This window comes from Meles meles, chromosome 14 (assembly GCF_922984935.1).
Source record: "Meles meles chromosome 14, mMelMel3.1 paternal haplotype, whole genome shotgun sequence".
NCBI lineage: Eukaryota > Metazoa > Chordata > Mammalia > Carnivora > Mustelidae > Meles > Meles meles.
This window is the reverse complement of record NC_060079.1, coordinates 82650093-82674274: the sequence shown is the minus strand read 5'-3', so window position 1 is coordinate 82674274 and position 24182 is coordinate 82650093. Positions and strand designations below refer to the sequence as shown.

Genomic DNA, 24182 nt, shown 5'->3' with positions numbered 1-24182 from the left:
TGTTTGCAATGGAGATCCCACATGACAAGGCCGTGCCTTCTTGTTCAACTTTCATAGAGCAAACGGAAGTCTCTGTTGTGGTCCATTTAGTGTGTCTTTCATATTTCTGTCCTTTTGTTGGTGATTTTGTCATTTCAAATGATCCCCGAGCATGATACTGAGATGTTCTCTACTGCTTCCTGGAGCAAGAAGCCTTATGGAGAGAACACATGTGTGGCTAGGCTTCCATCGGGCATGAAATACAGCATTCTTGGCCATGAGTTCAATGTTTACGAATCGACAGTATATATTTTAAAAGGTGTCTTTAAGGGGAACGACAGATAAAACAAAGTTCACACAGACCAGCTGACGACTACGTCATGACCAGAGGCTCGCGGGAACCAAATGCTGCACTTCCCCAGGAGCCGTGGTTCAGCATTCACTAATGCCATGTTCGCGGTGACCTTAGAGAACATAACTACCACAAATAACAAGAATCGAGTGTATGTTTCTTAACTGTCTTCCCAAATTCTAACTATCAGTTTGAAATCAGTGTTTTTAAAGGGGAATGAATGTATGATATCACGGTGAGAATCAGGGTGTCATCTGTCCACTCTGGGGACATGCTGTTCTGTAGGAAGTCTGTCATTGGCAAGAGGACAGCAGACCAGGGGGTTCAGGTTATGACACCAAATCTGTCCCCGCCTTACTCTGGGGCCTTCAGCACAGAGCCTGGCCTCTCTGGCCTCTGTCCCTCACCCCTAAAAGGCAGAGAAAGCTAGCATCTACGCAGTGGGGTTTCAGGAGGGCTAAGTCAATTTATCACTATAAAGCACATGTAGGAATATCAGACACATAGAAAGGGTTGTGCTAAAGTCACTTATTAGTATCTCTCGGAGTTTTGTAGATCGTTTGGCAAGAGTACGGACAACATTCACAGTCCCTGAGCCTACTCCATGAACACACACCTTCTGCAACCCAATTAAAAGAGCAACGTTCTAGTGCTGCGTGGTATCTGATAACAACACACACATCCACACACATCTCGACTCCACCAAAGCTCATAACACATAATTATCTCTCACCTCACTGAAATTGTTCTTATTATGATTTTCTAAGAGACTTGAAAAAGATGATTCCACACATTTAACACAAATGCTAAGCCTCTATTCCTCAGGCCAACAAGTGGGAGTCATCTGTGATCTGTGGTCTTTCCCTCAAGCCCTACACCCAATCCCACACCAAATACGGACAACTTGACCTTCAAACATCTAGATGCGAGTCACCTCCCACCACCACCACCACAACGTCTAGCCTGGGGACCGACAACAGATGGCTCCCCCATCCTGCCCCTCCTTGTCTGCTTTCAACAGAGCAGCCAGAGGGATCTTCTCCAACAGAAGTCCGATCATGTCACTTCTCCACCAAAACTCTCCCAAGGATCCCTGATTCACCTGGGGTGAAAGAACACGGGGAAATCCAATCACGACTCACTCACGTGTCCCCTTCTCCATGAGGCCACCCCTTAATACTTTCCACTCTTCTCCTCCTGTCCTTCCCACAGTTCTCTGTAGTTGACATAACTGTGTATTTCACTCATTTGTGTATTTGTTCTTTCCGGCTTCTCCCTAGGAGAATGCAAGTTCCAAGAGGCAGGGATTTGTGTTTTTTATGTTCATGGTTGACCCTCTTCGTAAAGACCAGAACACACTAAATACTTATGCAGTCACTTACTCATCAGTAATCTTTGGAAAATGGGAAGAATATTGGACATGCAGCACTAACACCAAGTACAGTGGCACTTAATCCTGGAAGTAAAATAAATCTCCCTTTTGAGGTTGTGGACAGGAACACATTCCTGCTACAATTTTTGTGCCAGTGGGTTTCATCCATATTTATTTGAAAGTGAATTATTCCTGTGGGTAGATGCCTGGGCTGGCTATTCCATGGTGGCAAGGAGACCGCTCAGACTTGCTTAGTCCACTAATCAAATCTCTCTATGGTGCCCTTACTTGACTTGCTCTTGTTTGTTCTTGCCATTCTCTCTAACATAAACTGTCTTTTTGTTTGCTGGGTAGCACCTAGAACATAGGGGTTATTCAATAAATATGTGAATGACAAATAAACTGTAAGTTCCCCGAGGGCAGGAATTATGTAAAAATAGTAATCAATAAATATTAATTCAATGATCAGTAAGTGAAGATCACTGCAGAATGTAACTGTCAGAAACACAACTTTGTACCTGATGTGAGAAAAGGGTCACTGCAGAACCATGAACATGTTAATTTGGAGACTATAGATTTAACTCTATGATCACACGTGAAATAAAACCAGCTTCAATTTCTCAATTCTGTCTGCCAAAGAAAAGCAATGTAATCAGACCCTGAGATGTGCATATTTTCTAAAACTCCTGCATAATTTCTTAAGGATCTTTGTTAGAGATAAATTCACCAGAAAAAAAAATCCCAACTCTCAATTCCGAAATAATTAAAGTATATTATGAGGACAAATGCTAGGATCTAAGCTATAATCGGAATCAACAGCAACAAATACTCTAGTAGAGTTTTATACTTAAAGTTTTCATTTTCTTGTAAAGAAATGCTGTAGACACTGGTTTACTAGATAGGAGCAAGAAAATAAGATTCAACAGATGCCCTATCTCATTACTGTATGCCTAGTTGGCTAAAAATTAAGAGAATGGATTGAAAGAAACACCACGTATGAAACCATTTTAGTCAGGATTCACTTGCAAAGTATTAAGGCATATAATTTCCCAGAAAAAAAGCCAGCAGAGTAGAGCTCCACACAACATCTACACAATCTGTTTTATGAACTCTGTGACCCACAGCCTGAGTCTCTAATTATCTTGTAACTCCAGGAAAATAAAGGATAACATACATACATATTTTTTTATCAACCAAAGTATTACATACTGTGAAATATAAATAGTTAAATATATAGCCTTTGATATGCTGTCAAATCTTCAAATGGTAAAAAACTAAATTGCTTTACTTACTAATACAAGCAGCAGGACAATATCAGGGTTATCACAAGCGCAGGCAATGTGCATTGGTGTCCAAAAGTCTTCATCCTGGTGGTTGACATTGACCCCTCTGTCAATCAGGATCTCTGCAATGAAGGCATTATCATACCGAGCACACTGAAAGAAAGAAAAAAAAAAAAGGAAGAAATGTATTTCAGACTATGATAAGGTTTATTGAAAATGTCCACAGATAAAGACTTCAATGCCAATTTAGAGGTTGAGAGATGGGGCTAACGATGTTCCAGCTAACCTACAAGCTAAGGGGCACATGGGGGTTGGAGGATTCAAAGGGAAATGGCATCCATAGAGAGTAGAAATAAAAATGAGAATATAGGGACAGAAATTAAGAAGGAGGAAAAAATTTCAGTCTTTGGGTCCTCATCATTTGTACAAAAGATTACCAGAAAATCTCGGACCGCTTGCCAGAATTATCTTTCTGAAATACAGATCTGATCATATGAGCCTTCTGCTCTAAAATGTACATACTTTGTCATTCAATTTTGTTGACGAATAAAGTTTTACCCCCTTATTACATCCAAGACAGATAAGACCCATCATGGTCCTTCCAAACTCATCCCCCATCATCCAAATGCAGCCTTCAGCCTAGCTGCAAAAGACAAGTAAGTACTCCATGGTGCCTTCTTGGAACAGTTAACTATTAGTAATTTCAGAATCTTCCAACATGAATTTTAATCATTGTGTTTTATAGAAATTTCATAGCCTACTAAATCAAACTCTCCAGGAACTTGTTTTGCTCTTATTTTCTATTTATTATTTATAGGTAAAATTTATAAAAACATTCAAACTCAGGGCTGGCTCCAAGGGTACACAACCTCCATAGTTGTGCTTAGGCGGTTCCTGCATTTGGTTTAAGGCTCCACCGTCATCATCAAGAATTTTCAATAATTATTGAAGAGTCTCACATATTCATTTGCCCTGGACCTTATCAATTATCCTGTCCTAGTATAAGTCTGATATTTTATATCTATAAGCTGCATCAGTTCCAATGCATATTAGCTAAATTAATATTTTAAAAAAGACCTAAGCTACATAAGCTAACTACCAATTAGCAAAATTTATGGGTTGAGAGATACATGTTTCCCATAGTATTTGGATGCATCCAACAGGTTCCCCTCCCACAGAGAAGCAGTAATCAATGCCATCATTGGAAATACCATCATGTCAATGTATCAACTATTCCTGGACCAGACAATTAAAAATAAATCATGGGAGGGCTTTCTCTTTTGAGGGCCCAGACTGGCATTCCTGCCCAAATTAACTGCAATGAAAGCAAAAGCACTCAGACAAAATATGACTTCCAAGAGCTGCGAAGAAACAAAGCAGTCCTACTGCTGCTATTATTCCAGCTCCCTGGCTTGAAGGACTTTCCAAGCTGCAGCACAGTGAGGAGAACCCCAGGCACCCAGGGTCACTGAAGAGGAGACTGAACTGAAAGTCCAGAGACTAAGCTGGCCGGGATACAGGACAGAGTCACAGAGAGAACAGGGCTGCAGAGAGAAAGGGGACTTCAAAGGTCTTCTGCCCCCACCTAGAAATACTAAACTCAAGTTCTGAAGGGCTCAAACTGCTTCCAAATAATTCAATACCCCCAAAGAGAGCTCAAGGTTATTTACAAAACTATGAAAATATTCAGTACCCAACAAGGCAAAGTTCACTATGGCAGCATCCAGGAAAAAAATGACCAGATATACAAGACAACAAGCAAATAGGACCCACAAAGAGGAGAGAGAGGGACCAACGGGAGCCAACTCAGAAGCGATACACTTGTTAGAATGAGCAAATCTGCATGTTAAAACTGTTACAATAACTACATTCCATGTGTTCAAAAAACTGGGAAACTGTTGAACATGGTAAGCAGAGATATGGGAGACAGCAAAGAGACTCAAATTTAACTCCTGGTGATGAGAACTACCTGGGCGGAGATGAAAAATACACCAATGGATGGAATCAACAACAGACTGGCTGTTGCAGAAGATAAGACTGGTGAACCTGAAGACGGTAACATAGATTACACAAAGTAGGACAGAGCAATCAATGACTTTGAATAAATGAACCAAGCATCGGTGAAACATGGACAATCTCCAGACAGTAACCAAATAGACTGATAGTACCGGAAATGGGGTTTACGGGAATTGATTTATATTTTCATATTATTTAATTTGCATTAAAATTAGTAATTACAAGATAGCCAATTTTTAAAATTAGGCACAAGGTTTGAACTGGTATTTCACCAGAGAAGAAAAAAGACACATGAATTGTGCTTCCCAATCATGATGCAGACGTGGAAGAACATTCCTATCTTCCTCCAGTACCTGGCGGTCTCAAGACCGTATGGTGAGCATGGTGCAAAATCACGGTTCAGGTTCCATATGAAGGAAGATGCGCAGGCATCTGTATGGGATGCATGCAAGTACCTGGGGCAATGGCACACGTGAACTTGGAGGGATTAGTTTCGGTTTTGAAACATGACATTTGCCTTTGTGAAGTACTGCGTCCTGTGTAACAGTAACAAAGATCCTAAGAACCCAAGTCTCATCCACGGGAGCTGCAGGTTTGGGTCCAGTGACTAATAAGATGAGGAACAGAGTCTAAAGGCTCAATAAATAGGTTTTAGAATTAGGGCCTGGATCCAATTTCCTTCAGGAAATTCACATGCCTGTATTCTGCTGTCTTTATCTTTTAGATAACTCACTGCATAATCAACAGTGATGGGACCTCCTCCTTCCCTGTCTGTCAAGACCCCCTCAGCCCCCACCTCAGGAATCTACATTTACAATTCAAAGATACCTATGGTTTGGATCTTCCCTGTCTTTTACCAAAAAAGAGTTAATCAGATACAGTGTGGAAAATGGTATCAGCCTCTCTCAAGTAATGTAATTTTTAGACTCACATTTCAAAGGATCATGAATAATAATTTGACAGCAATAAATACCTTCTAATCACACTTGTCTGAAAAGATTACGATAGTTGCACATTGCTGTTACAATGTTCTTACAACATTATTGTTAGATAGTAAACCTCATTCTCACTGGAAAGGATTTTCTTCCAGCTAGCAAATCTTTCTCGTGATTTAGGTTGTTCTTCATCATTTCAATCAATTTCTGGCAACAGTTTACTGCAGCAAGAAAGTGGCTGAACTGCCTGCCACTAGGTCATCTTCAGAGAGCCCTGAAACCAGCAGTCGTCTCCCCTCGATCCTCCTGTCACCATCCTCTGTGTCTCCAAGGTCCAGGCAGGACAAACTACATAACTAGTGGGGCCCAGGGCAAAATGAAAAAATGGAGCCCCTTTTTAAAAAAATTACCAAGAATTTAGGGGCAACCTGGTTGGTTGAGCATCTGACTCTTGATTTTAGCTGAAGTCATGATCTCGGGTCATGAGATAGAGCCCCACGTCGGGCTCCGAGCTGAGCATGGAGTCTGGTTAAGATTTTTCTCTTCCCCCTGCCCTTCCCCCATGCTCGCTCTGTCTCTTGCTCTCTCAAATAAATAAATACATCTTTTTAAAAAATGACTAAGAATTTTAAGAGGGTGAGAGCAGAGCATGGAACCAAACATAGGCTCGGTGGAGCCCAAAGCCTGAAGCGACCACGTGGACCCCGTGCCCGTGAAGCTGTCCTTAAACTGCCAGATCTCTTCATCCACCCCCCCCACTGGGTCCCTCAAGTCCATACACTGCACTTTCTTTCAGCGAACCCCTGGAACCTAGTCCCTTTCAAATAAACCCTCCTCACCTAGAAATGTCCATAGAACCTAAATCTATTTCTGTGGAAACACCATCTCTCCCGCAGCCTTCTCCATGGAGCAGGTAAAATTCTTCTTCCATCTGTCCCTGAAAAAGCGTAGCCACTTTCTGAGCTTATTGATTTTTTTTTAATTTTAATTTTTTTTAAAGATTTTTTATTTATTTGATTGACAGAGAGAGAGATCACAAGCAGACAGAGAGGCAGGCAGAGAGAGAGGGAAGCAGGCTCTCTGCTGAGCAGAGAGCCGATGCAGGACTCGATCCCAGGACCCCGAGATCATGACCTGAGCTGAAGGCAGCAGCTTAACCCACTGAGCCACCCAGGCGCCCCTTAAATTTTAATTTTTAAGTAAGCTTTACACCCCAGCGTGGGGCTTGAACTCACAACCGGGAGATCAAGAGCCCCATGCTCCATTAACGGAGCCAGTCGGATGCCCTTCAGCTTACCGATTCTGATGGATTCACTATTCATTCACCTTAATGTGCTAATTTCTAAGAGTCACTCTATCCTTACATCCTCGCCCTCTTCTCCCAAAAAGGTCGCTCTCCCCTTTCATCAAAGTTAGGGACAACAATCACAGTCGTCCGCAGTGAGCCCGTCAGCAACGCTGGGTTACACACCCTCTCTCAAAGTGTAGAATGTCTTCCCTCTAGGCCCCTAGAAACCTCCACCACATTATACGGTAGTTACCATCCCCTGGCTTGCCGCCCTGAAGACTGGCTCCACGCTAAATTACTAAATCCCAATATCCCAATCGTGATCAAAACATTCCATTCTGCCTCCTAACGCATACTTAAAGAGCAACACCACAAACAGCTCTTTCCTCCAACACCGTTTATTGAGTTGCTAGGATTAGTGAGAACGAACACCCTCCGCACTAACCAGCAGTCCACAGCTTCTCAGGGAATGCATTCTTTCACCGTTTGGAATTGTTTGTAAAGAAAGGTAATTAATGTCTCTCGATGTACAAACTCAATACAATGCATCTTATTGATTCAGAGGAAAAGACCCGAAAACCATAGAAACCAAATAACAGATACAATTTTAAACTCTAAACGTTTTGTCTTTTCCCTACGTCTTGTCATAAGGGATCTTTTATGTATTTTAGTTTTCTGGTTGGCTAACAACCATATCCTGAACAACCCTGAAATGTATCACTCAGAAAACTCAATGTTCTCTACAAACGCTGAATTCCCACATTAAATTCCTTGTTCACACATGGAAGTTATCTTTTGCAAGTTTTTGGTTTTCTTTTTTAAAACATGGGTCAAACCTGTCACATTAGCTTTCTCAATGTCTATATATTTTCAGGGCACACTTCCCTTTTTTGCTCCTCTGCGCTGATTTCAAAGCCACCAGGGTGTTAGAGATTAGCAAGGAGTTACCAGAACAACATTCAGTATGATCCAGATATCAGTTATCGAGTGGGTATCACGTGCTAAGCACAGTTCCATTATTAAACAAAAAAAAAATTCTCTCTGAACTCTCTGGAAGTGGTGGGGAGAGGGGAGGAAACATGACTTATGCATCAATTTGGATTAATCATTGTCCATGATTAATCCATGATTAATCATCTGTCCTACAACCAGAGACAGATGGAGAAGAGACAGAGATACACAAAGAGAGAGACACACACACACATGGAGATTTGTTTCAGTAGGAAAATGAATTTGAATTTGCTGCAATTTTTAAAAATCTTTGAAATCTCTCTAGAACTTCCATATGGCCCCTTGTACTGAACATCAATCCCTACCAGCCACCTCTTTCAGCCAGTGCCGAGATCTGCACAAAATCACTTTCACTTCTCTGCCACTATATCACACTGAAGGATCGCACTCATTATAATGTCATCTTGAACATACTTCTCATCATTTTTGCTTTTCATGTACAGATGGTCTCCGACTTACAATGGTTCAGTTTATGAGTTTTTGACGTTATGAAGGTGTGAAAGAATTCTGAATTTGGATCATGTCCGGGGCTGGCGACATGCGGTTCGAGCCCCTCTCAGGATGCTGGACAGCAGCCGCGGCTCCCAGGCAGCCATGTTGTCGCGAACGAAGACAAGTGGTACCCTGCCAACCACTCTGTACCCATGCAACCATTCTGTGGTATCACTATCAGTAGAGAATGCAATAAATTACATGAGATATTCAGCACTTCATTAGAAAATGGGCTTTGTGTTCAATGATTTTGCCCAGCTGTAGGCTAATGTTGGCTTAGCCAAGCTAACTACAATGTTTGGTTGGTTAGATGTATTAAATGCATTTTGACCTAATGATACTTTCAACATACATGGTTTATCCAGACATGAGCCAAATAAGATGTGTTTCTTCTCTCTGGCAAATACTTGTCCTACAAATTACCTGTCTATACCTAATCTACCCAGAACCCTCTGAGCTGAATCACAGCTCTTATTTCCACCTGCATTCCAAGCGCAGGTATCTTCCAACTGATTGAACTAAATTCAAATTAGAAAACCAGCTATTACTAAAGAGATTCAGATGTACCAGAAATTTTAAAATCCTAATAGAACTTCTATCCTTTTAAGTGACCGCAAACTCTGCACCTTCAACTGCAACGTCGGGTTTGCCTCGATTTGAATCACCAAGATTTTATCAGGCAATGCTCCCTTCCAGCGCTGCACTTGGCAATATACAGGTCAAGTTTAAGGACATAGTAATACCCTTGGGAAACAGACAATCCAGTTGAATGAGATTGAGGGTGTTCAGAGAACTCTAGATTCACAGTGGGTGGGTACCTAACAGTCTGATAGAATTGGACACCCCAGTATGGGACACTCTCAACACAGGTCTTGAAGGACTCGGTGGAAGGGGTAGGGGTTGAGATATTCCTAATCCATTAAGAATTCGCTGAAGCCCTACCATTGTGCTTAGTGCTGTGCCAAGTCAAAGAGTTGGTATCATGGACTAGATACTGTCCCCAGTCAATAGCCTCAAAATTCAAGAGGGCCATGCAATCAAAGAGAAGTACGATGGACAGGTTCAGTGAGCTATGGGGCCATCTCAGAGGAGCACCCCAAAGTAGGAAACAGCATAACAATCTGGAGGAGGAATGAAATGGCTGTTTGAGGAATTCTATGTCATCTTCATGGAAGGTCTTTCTGAGAGGGTCAGTTTCAGACTGAGCCCTCAGGGAAAACCCTTCTGGCTGAGACATCCAGCTTCCCTGAAGAAAGGTTCTGTACCAGTGCTCTCAGTGCAAGTCGACTGGATTTTTCTCAGAGCTCACAGTTCAAAGACATCTGTAAAAATTTCCTTCCCCACCTGCCTTCACCCTGTCGTGAAGGATTCTAATTCTTTATAAATGGGGTTCTATGGTTGCAAAGACAAAGTGAAACAAAACACAAATCTCACTGGTAACTTTACTAAAGAATCTTTTAGAATTTGCTATTGAATGAACCAGTCCTGTGTGATATATTTACTAAAAAATGGAAAATTCACTCCCCTCAGTCCCTGGTGGCATTCTGAGAAATGCACTTTTGTTGCCTTCTTACCCCTAAGTCACGCACCTGGGCAGTCCAGATAAAAATATGCCCACCACACAGAACAAGGTCAGGGTTTTCATTCAAGATTCAGATGGATGCTGTACTCATGATCAAAGATCCTGGACTCGGGCTTTCCAGTTACGGATGCCATGATTCTCATGGACCAAAGAGATGCTGGACGTTAAAAAGTAAAGTCCAGCCAGAAATTTGAAACTTAATCACTTCCTTGGAAAAAATTTAAAGGAGTCACTATTTCCAGGCCACGGAAACTGCTTCTTGCTTCCCAGCCCTTTCCGGCATCATCCTCAGACATCAGAATGGTTGGGTTCTCCTGCTCATTGGCATTTTCCTTTCACGTCTGTCTTGCTCCTTCACTTGCCTCCTCACTTCCTGTTGCCCCATCCTGTACGGATGTCCCCCAATCCTCATCACCCAAGAAACTCCCAGGAACGGCCCCTGGAGAGGGCACATTTTCTTCTGCAATGATGCATTTTCTCACCAGCACTTACCCTCACAGCTTTCCGCCCTTACTTTCTGGGAGAACAAAGGAAGGGGACATAGTAATACCCTGGGTCAATGCCCAGATGCTTTGGACAACGTCCACGTATCTACTGACCACTTTTGCTCTCCAACACCTAGACCAGTTTTAAAATTAGATCTTTCTTGAGACATTTCCTCCACAGTCCTAATACTCTGACTCTTTTCAAAATATAATATTCTCTCCTCCATCAAAAAGATACAAAGGTGTGGAACAGCTGCCATTGTAGTAATTTGCTAATTATCCCTGCTTCTTCCAGATCCTAAAGCTTGAAAGATGCGGAGAGGGAAGCCCAAGGAGCAGCCAATTCAGACACCAGACCTTCTTGGAAGAGCAGGAAGTGATTAAAACAGGTAGTGTTAAGCCTCTAACAAAAATGCAGTCTTAACTAAGTTTATTAATTTCTTTTATTGCATGCAACATACATGTAAAAATGAAGAGACTTTGCCTCCTTTCCCCAGCCTGAGCCACTGTTAAAAATCTCTGGTCTAGCCTTGGAGATTTTCTCTGTTTTTGCAAAGAATGTCCCCCTTTCTCTCTCATCTCGTCACCAGGTCAAAGAAAGAGTAATTCCTATTTCTAACACATTCCATTTAAGCCTCACTGTTCTGCTGCTGTCACAAGACAACACGAAAAGCATCTGCGTTTCGTGCTCCATTCGCGAGGGTTTGGTCACTACTGGAAGCTCCTTCTCAAGAACTTATTCATTAGAAGTCTTACCATAAAACCCCCCACAGCGGTTTAGCAAAACCTGTGTGATTCTGTTTCCAAATCCACAAATATAATGTCTTCCCGAGACTTAACTCTGAGTGTTCGTGTGTACTGTTACCTGCTGCCGTGGCTTCCCCTCTGCCTATCACAGGACTTGATGCCTCCCGCAGGTTCGATACATGAATTATTTACAGAAGGGTGGCAAACAAGCAGATCTGGAGGTATTTGTTGAAATTTTTGAAAGAAAATAAAATCCCTGTACGGGATGGGAATTGTTAATCTCCAACATCAAAGTTCTCCTGGTACTTCTAAGAGAAATGCACTGAAATCTACTCTTGGAATCAGGAACTCAGTGAAGAAGAATTGAGTGAAATCAACAAAACTTGAGAAATCTCAACAATCTGCACCGCTTTTTCTCGGTGGCCCACACAAACAGATGCTGCCTTTTTCTCAAAGGCGTCGATCTCAGCATCCATAATTAGAGCTTCAGCACTGGTAACGCATCAGGATTCCTAACGCAGGAGGCCCCAAAGGTGGGCTAACAGCCCAGATCCTCGCCCTTGACGTTTCAGATGGCTAAATTGCCTTTTTCGGCACCTAAGGCATGTCGAAACCCTGTAATTTTGTCTCTCTGGCAACTCGCAATTTTTCATTTGGTTTTATTTACTCAGGAACCCCAGGAAAGGAAGACTCGGTGCTGATCCTGGGGTCCCTTGGCCATCCCCAGGCTCTCTCACGTGCACCCCAACCCCGCCTTCCTTTTGTCTGAGGCTCGCAGCCCATGCCTGATGGTATGAAAATGCAACACAGCCGCCCCGAACGGAGGGTTAAGAATGTGTTTCCCTCCGCCTTCTCCCTTGAATGCTCATTTCGTTTTCCTTCTGATTCCACCATTTCTGAGTCTTCCTACTCTGTGATCTGGGCCTCGAATAACTGACATCTAACTAACTAACTAAGACGCCCTTAGGTCCTGGGGCCCATTGGTTCATCCGTTCATTCATGGACACCCTAGTGAGTATTTCCTGCACGTGACAGGCCAAGGATATAAGAGTACCTAAGACAGTCACAGTTTTTGAAAATGCAGTCTAGCAGAGAGAGAAGACACATCGCCCATTTATCACGGCCCAAGATGACAAGATCTGCAGCGAAGCAAGGATCGTGCGCTCGGAGAGCCTGGATGAAAGAGTCATCGTGTCTGATCAGGAAGGTCAGAGAAAGTGTCAGGACTCTCCTCCCAGTGCAGGATGGCCTCTTCATGGTCCTCTGCCAGGATCTCCTGTTTACCCCCTCCCAGCTGTGCCATAACCAGTGCTTTTCTCTTCTCCCTCCCTGGGAAAACTAAACTCCATATGAGCAGAGAATGTGTTCTGAATCTCTGCATCCCTGAGAGTGACCATGGCCTCAGACATTAATTAATTAAGTAGTTAATGCATTGACTTTCCTACCCAAAAAGTCTACTGAGCAGGTACCAAGCACTGGGCGCTCCCCCAGGCGTTGGGGATACAACAGGCTGAGACTATGCCCAGTTCTTGCTCTCACGGGGAGGACAGTCTAAGAACTAGGATGTAATCACATGGGTCTGTAATCTGTTTGGTGGCACCTGCACGCTACGGGGAAACTCGCTGCCAGACGAAAGTCAAGTTGATTGTGCAACGGTGGTCATAGGCTGCTCTTTCCTACAGGGCAAGCCAGGGAAGGCTGCTCTGTTAGATGACTTCCAACCGGAGACCCCAAAGGAGTGAGGGCATAAGCTTTGTGGACACGTGCAGAGCAATGTTCCAAGTGGAAAAGACGGGGGGTGGGGGATGCACCTGGAGGGAGTACAGTGGCCAGGCCCAGTAGGAGCTCCGAGAACAAGACGGGAAGAACCGGGGTGGGGCCACGGCCAGGGCAGGTCATGATATGCCTCTATGCAGGACTTTGGGTTTTTCTTCAAGTGGAAAGGGAAGTTTCTGCGGTATTCTGATGAAGCAGAGAGGTTGATCTGACTTCTGTGTGCCAACACCCTGCAGGGTAGGCAAAGATGGGACCGGGAGATGAGCGGCTCTTGCTTATCCTGGGAAGGGGATGAGGCTTTAAGAGAGGGTGGCAGCGGTCCAGGGGAAGGGACAGAGTGGCATCTGGTGTAGGTCAGAAGGCCAGAAAGCAACCACTGGCTTGACTACTACTAGGAGGTATTTTATATGTTCGTTATAGGCAAATGCATTTTGTATATAGAGTTGCGGGTGTCTTTCTCTCTCTTTCTCTCTCTCTCTCTCTCTCTCTCTCTCTCACACACACACACACACACACACGCATGCTCAGTAATAATACTGTTGGCAATATTAACAATGAATTCACATCGTTTGTTTACAGAGAAGGTCTGTCTTCCAGTAGCTGAATTAGAAGGACCGTGTGTTCTCGGAAAACTGAAATGAGCCCCTTTAGGTATCACTGGGGAACAGATGTGGCAAGAACATGTGTGTGTGTGTGTGTGTGTGTGTGTCTGTGTCTCCAGTCAGAGGCATATTCTGTCAGAGGAAAGTCACACAGGCATATTCCCAGGCACACAGAGCTACAGTGAATAAAAAATTCATATGAAAACGCATCCTAAATAATACACTGTAATGTACATGTTGATCTAACATATCAAAGACACTTTATGGCTTAACAGTTCTTTTCCTATTTCTCTGACCATCACAATGCAGCTGTGATGTGTATTCATCACAGTAAATACTCTGAACACAATGGCCCAGATAATATGCCTATTTCACAGATGGGAAAAATGAGTCTCAGTGAGCTTAAGCATCTTCTCAAACTTCATGAAAGGGGTAAATGTACATGAAGTTACATATGAAAAGAAAAGATCAAAAGCCACTGGCATGGGATCGAATTCTCTCCTGATCCTCTTCTAACAGGGGACACAGAGGCTGGTGTAGACACTCCCAAGAAAACAAAGCAGGGCCTGGCCTCATCTCCTTCTGAACACGATGATCACTGGACTTCCTGTTAGGGAGATAACCACATCGACCAAGAGGAAAATGTTTGTTTGTGGGAAGCTGTTAGCAGCATGTCCCTAGTCTAGCTAGCATTTCTTATCACCATTAGACCCGGGATCTAGGAGCTTAGGAGGCATAGATCCTTTGCAGTTTCATGTAAGTCACGTAATGACCAGAGTCCAAAATGGAGAGGTTTCAAAACCAAAACCCTCCAGACAAGGAAAAAGTCATCTAGAAATCTCTCTTTCCATCTCAATCAAAGCTGGAGAGAAACAGTTGACATTTCTTCTACAGACTGTCTCCTATCACTATTCTGAGTTGTTTTTCTATTCTGCCGACTGCATAATGTGATTGCCCGTGTCCCCCAGATATCTTGAGCCTTTGGTTGGTACCTGTTTCTCTTGTCTGCGGTGGTTCTCAGCCTAGGCTGTAAATCAGAGTCAGCTGGGGGAGCTCTGAATCGTCACATCCCAGAAAGATGTCAGAATCTCCAGGGACCCGGCTGGGGTTGGGAGGCAGGCGTCCACATTTTATGGCTCCTGGGTGATTCCAACGTGAAATCAAGGCTGAGAGCTGGGGGCATGTTCCAGAGCTTGGGGCTGTTTGAAGCGCGAACTTCTTTAACAGAGTTCAATGTACGGCAAAGAAATACAGCTCACCCCTGGCCTGGGTGCCCTGAGTTAGGTCTTTAATGTTATGTTAATTTTGATATTTTTCAAAATTAAGTCTTAATCATTACATCAGTCCTAAGACTACTTAACTGATCCTTCCATTGAATTTTTAAGTGAACCAGTAAAAATTTCTGGCACATGATCCTAACATAATATTTTCTTGTTTATGCGATCATTCGTTAGCTGATTCACTTAGCCATCCACGGCTTTGTCTCCAAAAGAATGTAGGTGAGCTTTATTCACATTTATATGTGCCTGGTCACAAGCAGAGAATAGAGGAAATCCACTACAGCCAGAAAGACAACGTGATTTCCTAACAGTCTGCAGTGGATACAGTAGACTGACTGCCTAACAGTCTATAGTAGATACAATGTATCTGCTTTATTTTCAAAAGTATCTCCTTTAGGACAGAAGGTCTAACTCCATTTGTTAAAGGTTAATTACAAACTCCAATGCAGTAATTAGGAAATACTGCAGCTCATTATCCATGCCTGATCATTGAAAGTGTCACGTTTTGAGGATCATCTGTCAGACATACATTTGGAGGACGGCCTGCAGGCTCCATCGTTAAGCTTCTGCCTTTGGCTCAGGTCGTGATCCCAGGGTTCTGGGTTCGAGCCCTGAATGGGGCTCCCTGCTCAGTGAGGAGTCTGCTTCTTCCTCCCCCCACCCCCTGCTCATGCTCTCTGCACCCTCTCTTAAATAAATAGTTTTGGAAAAAAAAAAAAAAAGATGTACATTTGGCTATTGGATTTTGAACCCACAACTAATTCTCCTCCCTGCGTTGACCCCCACGTGTCCCGGTCAAAGGGTTCTCACCAGATGCAGCAGGGACCCTCCCGAGGAAACGGCAGTGTGTGGATCCGCGCCCTCCTTCAGGAGCCGGAGTGCTGGAAAATGGAAAGAGTAGGCAGTTAGTGCGCATGCTCCGTCCACACCGTGAACCAACAGTGGAGTGTTGCACTATTATCTCAAATGCTAACATCCATAAAAGTCCAGACAGGCACATTCACTGCCCTCTGGCCCTCCTTAATATAGGTAGGATCGGTGGCCTTTGTCTTCACATTCAGACTTTTTCCCTGGTCTGTCAACGTGATTTTCTATTACAGCCACCCAAAGTATTCAGAAAGGGGAACATGTTCTTACAGTTTGTTGTTTCCGAGTGCCTCGTTTGTATACCCTTTACAGGGCAAGATAATAAAAAGAAATTACTTCACTAGGCTCATGGGGGCACTGGTTCATGTAACTTTTATTTTTTTTATCTCATTAGGGCCCATTGGCTTAAAACAAAGTTTATACTCTGGACATTAAACTTCTCTTCCTACGATGGCCTCTTGGGAGTGTGTCTGCCGTTCCCAAAAAGGACGGTGGGACAAAGCCACCAGATGAAGAATGCCAAATAGGTCAAGATAGACGCCAATTACCAGAACAAATGCACAGCTGGAAGGTGACCTTGTTTCCCTCTGAACGGCAAGGGTGAGTTCATTAGTACAAGGTATGCCATAGGCATGGGGAGAATGTTCTGGTCTCTGCTTCTGACAATGGGCTCTAGGACCAGCCTCACGGAAATCTCATCAGCTCCCCAAAGCGCCATCGTGGTTTCCACAGTTAATAGCAGTATCACGGACTTGATGAAAAGCCATTAATGCATTTTCCATAAAAACTATAATTAAAGCAACAGTGAATTTTTTTTCCCCCCATTATACCACAATCCATTACTAAACGGCTCGGATTCAAACGCATACCTCACTGAACATACTGTCTTTCCATGAAGTTTCTCTGTAGTCTGGAGTGTCACTCGAATATCCCTTTGATTCTCTGGTACCCCCAATCCTTTATGTGTCCCAATATCTAGCGTGTCACCCTCTTCCCCAGAGCTAACCACATGTCACGAGGGACACTAACGGTCCCGCTGGACGTGGCTACTCCTGCCGTCCCCTCTTGAGGAAGGCCATCGCGTTGATGTCATGTGCAGGGGGGGTGAAAAGGGACACTGAAGAGTCCCTCCAAAATGGGGGTGACGTGGGGACAGCAGAGACAACCCACACCCAGCCCAGTGTGGCCTCCAGACAGCCCTTCCTGAAGTCAGAAGGCCTTTTGTCCAAATCTCTCTCCCCAGCAAAGTCAGACACGCCCCAGTGTCCTCTGAACAGTGACAACACTTGGCTCCAAGGGCCCGCACCCTTTCACTTCCGTCCTCCCCCTGAAAGCTGTCCTCAGTAGGAGTCTGTCCACATCTGTACACCTGCCAAGGGGCTTCCCCTTGAATATGTTCTTTCTCCAATTAAGAATTGAACTCTTCTCACAACCCAGATTCTCCTAACATTGGTACTTTGTGACCAAAGAATTTCTCAAAGACCGCAATCCTACAGGATCAAGTGTAACCTGACACGGCGTGGGATGCCCATTTGCTCTCTTGGGCATCTCCCTCTTCAGCCATCAAAACATTCAGGAAGGTGAGTCCTTGGCCCTTCTTGTCCTTGCTGCATTTCTGGGAGTGGCCCTGTGGCACGGTCCGCAGGTGTCCTTTCTCCCTCCCGTTCCTGGCTCTCCCTATGCACAGGAACGATAAACGGACTCACTTCCTGTCCCCACCCCGAGAACCCTTCTAGCCCTAAATTTTGAACAGTTCATTGACAACAGCAGACAGGTAATTAAATACATTTACCAATGGTTTTCCCAGAAGATAAACAGCACTTTCCCCCAAATGTTTATTATTTTAGCAAATGAATTGTTCATCTTCAATTAACTAATATCAACACAGTGCTTTCAAGTTTTCATAGCAAAGCGCATACACGACAAATACAGTATGAGGCAGATTTTATTAGAAAAACATTCATAAAATGTTGTCAGATATTTTTTAAAAGATTTATTTGTTTGAGAGAGGGAGAGAAAGCAGGGGGAAGGACAGAGGGAGAGGGAGTCCCAAGCAGCTTTTGCACAGAGCAAGGAACCCGGCGCAGGGCTCTATCTCACGACCCTGAAACCAGGACCTGAGCTGAAACCAAGAGCCCGATACCCAACCGACTGTGCAAGCCAAACACCCCTGCTGTCTGATTTCCAAGTAGAATCCACCATGAACCTGTGTAGTGAACGACACATAACAGGAGTCTGTGAGACACTGACCTTGGGGCTTCCATAGACTGGCTGTGAGGCCTGGCCCCACTGGGGCGAGCTGCCGATTCTCGGGGCCTCAGTTTCCTGTCCGTTGACATCACGTCCTGGGGGAACTGGCAGAAGTGAAAGAGCCAACGAGCGGCCAGTATATCATGCCTCCCGGCGCTGGGTACCGATCTCCAAATGATTCCTACTCTTATAATCACTCTACGTCACAAAACCCCATAACAACGTATCTAGAATCCGTAACTTAAGGTTTATTCTAAATTTTCTCAAAACCTTCCAACTTTTAAACACTGAATGGGAGCGTAGAATATTAGCAATGCGGATTTAGCAACAGTCTCCTGAAGGACGAGTGTGTAATTGATCCAGCACGAGAGCAGTGAGGAGGACTACATGGGAGGCAGTTAGGAGAGATGAGCGTGTGGGGGGAGGGGACCACCACGCAGAGTTCAGAGGACGGGGTCAGTGAGGATACGGCACATCACGCTACAGGACTCAGACACCATTCTGTGGGCAACAAATGCCCTCCAGTCAGCCCTGAGTACTATGTATTTAGTTATTTGTAAACAATTTGTTGTCCAGGGTTCATCCCAGGACCCCAAGTTCATGACCCAAGTCAAAGGCAGACACTTGACTGACTGAGCCACCCAGGCACCCCTGGAGTATTACTCTTTATTACAATCAACTTAATTGTGAGTTTATCTACTTTAATTTTTACTGTAGGCTTTAACTGCTCTAGAACCGAATGACGAATTCCTGAAATTTTAACAACTGGTTCTCCGGGGCCAGAAGGGCAAGCTCAGTGTGCTACCAGGGACAGCCCGAGGCCCTTGAGGAATGGGCCCAAGAATGTCCACGGATGACAAGGACAGTACACCCAGGAATTCCAGAACTTCTTGCCATAGTGACCCATGAGTAAGTCCCACCCCTCTCACTGGGCCACACCTCAGCCCAAGGAGAAAAGAAATGGGGACAATTTGAGCCTGTCTTTTCCCCAGATGGAGGGGCTGTTTTCCAAAAGGGCTGTTTACATTACCAGACAGAACTAAGCTGGAAATTCAGAAGACGTGCTGTCTGGGTTGCCCCTGGGTGCCACGGTGGGGCCTGAAGAACGGAGCAAATCAGCCGTTGACAAAATAAAGAAATATTTTTCATATAAACATGCACACAAGTTGTAGAGTGAGCTAAATCCTATGTCTGCTATGTCTGAAAACTGGACACTGTGAAGTACCCATGTATAAAGAAGGAATGAAGAAAATGCCATTTCCACAATAATTGATTCATAACAGAGAATTCTGAAAAAGAAGAGGATGTGATGGGGAAACAAAGGCAAAAGAAACATTAAATTTCCTTACTACTTACAGCTCATCGACAGGTCCTTGAAACAGACAGAGGGACTTTCCTCTAGGAGCTCAGCTGCCTGGATGTTGGCACTTTGCCAAGGGCCAAAGGCTCTCTTAGCCCAACCCAGGGCGCTGTGGGTCTACTTTAAATATAAAAATTCCTTTGGAAAGTTCCTTTATCCATTAACCACCCCCCCCCAAGATGCATGTCAGCAGTCGTCCCCCAAGCATATGGCTCACCGTTACACATCCGAAGGGTCTCATGACTAAAGTTTTAGTAGACAGTAATAAATGGCCTTTTTGTAACAATAGCTAGTCCCATCAAGGTCCTGGAAACCTTGCTTCCAAAGTTCCTTAGAGACTTATGTTATCCCTAAACCATTCCCAACTTGAAAGTCTATAATCAGTCACCCCTCACATCCCCAGCACAGTCCTTTCTGCTCACGGTTTTGTCCCCCTGCTTCAATAAAACCACCTTTCTCCACCAAAGATGTCTCAAGAATTCTTTCTTGGCTGTGGGCTTCAAACCCCAACACTTCCTACGCCAGGAACATTTTTCAATACTAACACACACTGAGCACTTTTCTAAGTACTTTGACTGTAAGACCATGAGTATAAGAATTACTTTAATTCTCTCAAGTTCATGATGCAGATCTAGAATTGTTTCACTAAGGACACAGGGACTCCGATCTTGTGATGCCCCCAAGGCCCCCCGGTAACCTGCTGGACCTAGCACTCAGCGTGGGCAGCATGATTCCAAGGATTCTCAACAAGAACAGCATGGGGTAGAGAAATTTCAAAATGACAATAGGGAAAAGAAATCACAACAGGAATCAAGATCCATTTTAAAAACAAGGGGCAGATTGCCAGTCAAGTCAAATGGCCTGGCCCCTGTGGGTCTTTCCGCAACAATAAAACTGCAGGAACACAGCCAGAGGAGAAGCAGCCATCTGGGGACCAAACAGAATAATGGAGCGGAAGCTGTCTCTTAGAGTGGGGCAGCTTGGAACTGATTCAGCATGTCCTGTATACTTGTGGCTTCGTCATCAAGTTGCCCGGAGCGCCACCGAGAAGTCTGTGTGGGGGGCATGGTTTGATATTTAAAAAGAAACATTCAGTCTCTAAAACTTCAGCTGCTGCGGTAGAAAAATGGATGTAAACATATCAGAAAATGTGCTAAGGAGCTCTAATAGAATCAGCTGTCACCACGGAATGTCCCCACCAGCACCAACATAACCAAAGCCAAGAGTCTGGCTGGGAATCGGCACTTACTCCAAGTCTCCAGATAGTACCACGATTTATCTGTGTGGATGACACGCCAGCAGCACACGGAGGACAGGACCTGGACAGCAACCTGGGGACCATAACTGCTTTGAGAATTCTAGGAGCCCATGTGGGTATCTGGCTACACGGTGTTCCGTGATACTCACGTGATTCTCACATGACCTCAAGTCCCTATTCACAAAGATTTTACATTTAAAACATCAGCGGAGGGAAGGACAAGGGAAACACAACTGAACCAGGGCTTCTCAATCTTGGCCCCGTTTTAAGCCACGCACAGGCCTTTTTAGATAGAGGAAAAGATCATTTGTATGTGGTAAAACTTTAGCAAACAGTAAGGCTGGCTGAAGGAGGTACAAAGTTCTTTGTTTTGTTGGCTCACGTTTGGTTTAATTTCCCAATAAAAAGTGAAAATGAATAACAACAAAAAATCAAGGCAGAGTCCTTTCTCCCCAAGGGGTAATAGAAACATCAATGGAAAGATTTCCAAAAAACACAGATGTGGGAATTTCCATAACAACTGATAGTCTTCTAAGAACCACTTTGAAAGGTTTATCTTATCAATATGCTAATCAGGAAAGGAGGCAGAAAGCAGGAAAGTAGAGATTATGTTATTAACACCACAGCACCTAAGATCTGCACCGCAATGCTGCTTAACACACAGATTTCCTGCCTAGGTTGAACCCACATTTTAGGATGCCTGAAAAGGACAGGAGGATTTTTTTTTTAAATAGATTCCTTTTCAAGATTTTATTTATTTACTTGAGAGTGAGAGAGAGAGAGAGAGAGAAAACAGGAGTAGGGGCAGGGGCAGAGGGACAGGGAGAGGCAGAGAAGCAGACCCCCCCACTGAGGAGGGAGCCCGCCATGGGGCCCCATCCCAGGACCCTGGGATCATGACCTGAACTGAAGGCAGACACTTATGCACTGAGCCACCCAGGTGCCCCCAAAACAGGTTTTTCTAGTTCAGTGATTCTCAACCTATTTTTCATTATCACCTTTCCCCATCAACCTCCGCCATAAAATTGTAATGCCACAGATGCTCTGTCCGTCTCCTAGATGGCCCTAGAAAGGACAGCAAATCATGGGTAACACTTTTCTCCCCCTAAAAGACTGCTCACCTTGGGGGGCCATTTCTCTCCCCTTAAGAATCAAGCCCTAGTCCCATGTCCAGATACTATGATTCAAGCGTTCCGGGATGGGATCGATGATCATGCATTTTACACAGACATTCCAGGAGAGTCTGGGGCACATGGCCACCTAAATTCATTTTGAGAAAATGTGCTAGAATTTTACAATCTCAGAAAATTACCTTCAAATGTCTCACTTGGAGTAAGAGAAAGAGTGCCAAATTTAAGTCTTCACGGCCCATCCTTTCTCATGAATTTGCCATTGACAAGTTGACCACTAATGCTGTATGAACAACAGTATCCCTCAGAACACACAATTTATTCTCAGTAAATACATATTTAGCCAAACCTGCCTGAGCAGAATCTTGGTTTAGCAGGGATATCTCAGAAGAAGGAGTCAAGGTCTGCGTGGTTGGGGTGTCCTCAGGTGGGGACAGAGACTGGGCTGGGCATGAATTCTCAACTCCCATTATGCTTGGAATACTAAAACTTAAAAATACATAAATAACCTGTTCTGTCACCAGATCTTAAAATCAGTCAAGAATGTGCCCAACTGTCCATATGTTTTGCAGGTCAAAGCACCTTGATTATAATACTGAGACGTGGAAAGCAGTGGAAATCAGTGACCAAAGGGCTGGTCAGCGACCACCTGTAGAGGGTCTCACAGGTTTTGAAGCTCGCGTGAGGTTCTGCCTGAGATCTGGAAGTTGTTGAGACTGCGGTCCAAGACTGTCACCGAGCTAACTCAGATCCCCACCCAACCCGCTTGGGCCGCTGTGATTGAGGCAACAGACATTCAGCAAGTGCCTTTTCTGGGCTAAGCGCTGCTTTAGGAGTTGGCACTACACCAGAGAAAAAAATAGGAAAAAAAAATCCTGCCTTCATACAGTTTAAAATCCCATGGGCACCAGCAGGTGAAGACAGAAGACAGACAAGAAGTTATCACACAGCAGAGCGGTCTGTAGATCTTTTCAAATCGGTGCCTGGATATCCTGACTCTTTTTGCAAAATTATCGGTCATTTCTCTCTTCCAATGTTGCTTGTAACCCATTTTTCTTCCCTCTCCCTTCAAGGCCATCGCGGGCAGGGAGCTGAACAAGATATTCACAAAAGAACTTCTAACAAATTCACCTGTTCTTTTTTTAAAATATTTTATTTATTTATTTGACAGACAGAGATCACAAGGAGGCAGACAGGCAGGCAGAGAGACAGGAGGAAACAGGCTCCTTGCTGATTAGACAGCCTGATACCCCGATACAGGGCTCGATCCCAGGACCCCAGGATCATGACCTGAGCCAAAGGCAGAGGCGTTAACCCACTGAGCCACCCAGGTACCCCTCAATCGCCTGTTCTACAGAATTTCTAACGTATATTATTGTGATGTATACGCCTGGCAGGAATCAGGAGTGGCCTGTGTACCTAAACCAGATCTAAATCATTAACTCTCTAAATATTCCAGAACAGACCCGAAGTGACAGTTTTATAGCAACACAGATTTAACTGCGTCTTATTTCTTCAGCCCTCCATGTAGGAACTGTAAATCCAGAATGCACACAGTATAAATGCATGTGGCCCATTCCTCTCTCCTCTATAATCCACTGTCCATTCATCTTAGAGAACTGTAAGGTGATTTATCATATTTCAAATTTTAGAAGGGGTCTTAGCTTCAAAACACTGATGCACTTTCAAAAAATGATAAAATGCAGTACCCCATTGACATTGCTAATACAGAATACTGTTTATGTCTGAGCCCAGTAAAAACAAAAACAGAAACAGAATAATACAAACATTCCTCAAAGTTATTAAAACGTGATGTATTTGAAATAAAAGGTAAAACGACTATTTACCCGCTTTTAAAAGTCAGGCAAAGCGGGATGGGGGGATGAGCGAGACCGGTTAGGACAACCTTACCAATGACCACGGAGTAACGTATAGAATTGTGACTTATGTTAATTTCACGTGAATTAAAAATTTTTTTAAAAAAAGTAACCCAACTCAGTTGTTAAAAAAATTACATCTCAAAAAAAAAAAAAAAATAGGGGAGAGAACTATTCGAGTATTTCTGTCATTGATCAGTACCTAAGGATAAACTCAGAAGACAGGAATGGAGAGTATCA

At 44.0% G+C, this 24182-nt stretch overlaps 1 protein-coding gene across 4 annotated transcripts in view; it reads right to left on the bottom strand.

The window, feature by feature from the left end:
- MYO16 (myosin XVI) overlaps positions 1-24182 on the bottom strand; it is a 596952-nt gene that overhangs the window by 384638 nt on the left and 188132 nt on the right. For all 4 annotated transcript variants that reach the window (XM_045978501.1, XM_045978500.1, XM_045978499.1 and 1 more), the window contains exons 3-4: positions 16011-16081; positions 2996-3139 (exon numbers count right to left, since the gene is read on the bottom strand). In XM_045978501.1, coding sequence (XP_045834457.1) covers positions 2996-3139; positions 16011-16081 — 215 coding nt within the window. The remainder of the gene's footprint in view (positions 1-2995; positions 3140-16010; positions 16082-24182) is intronic.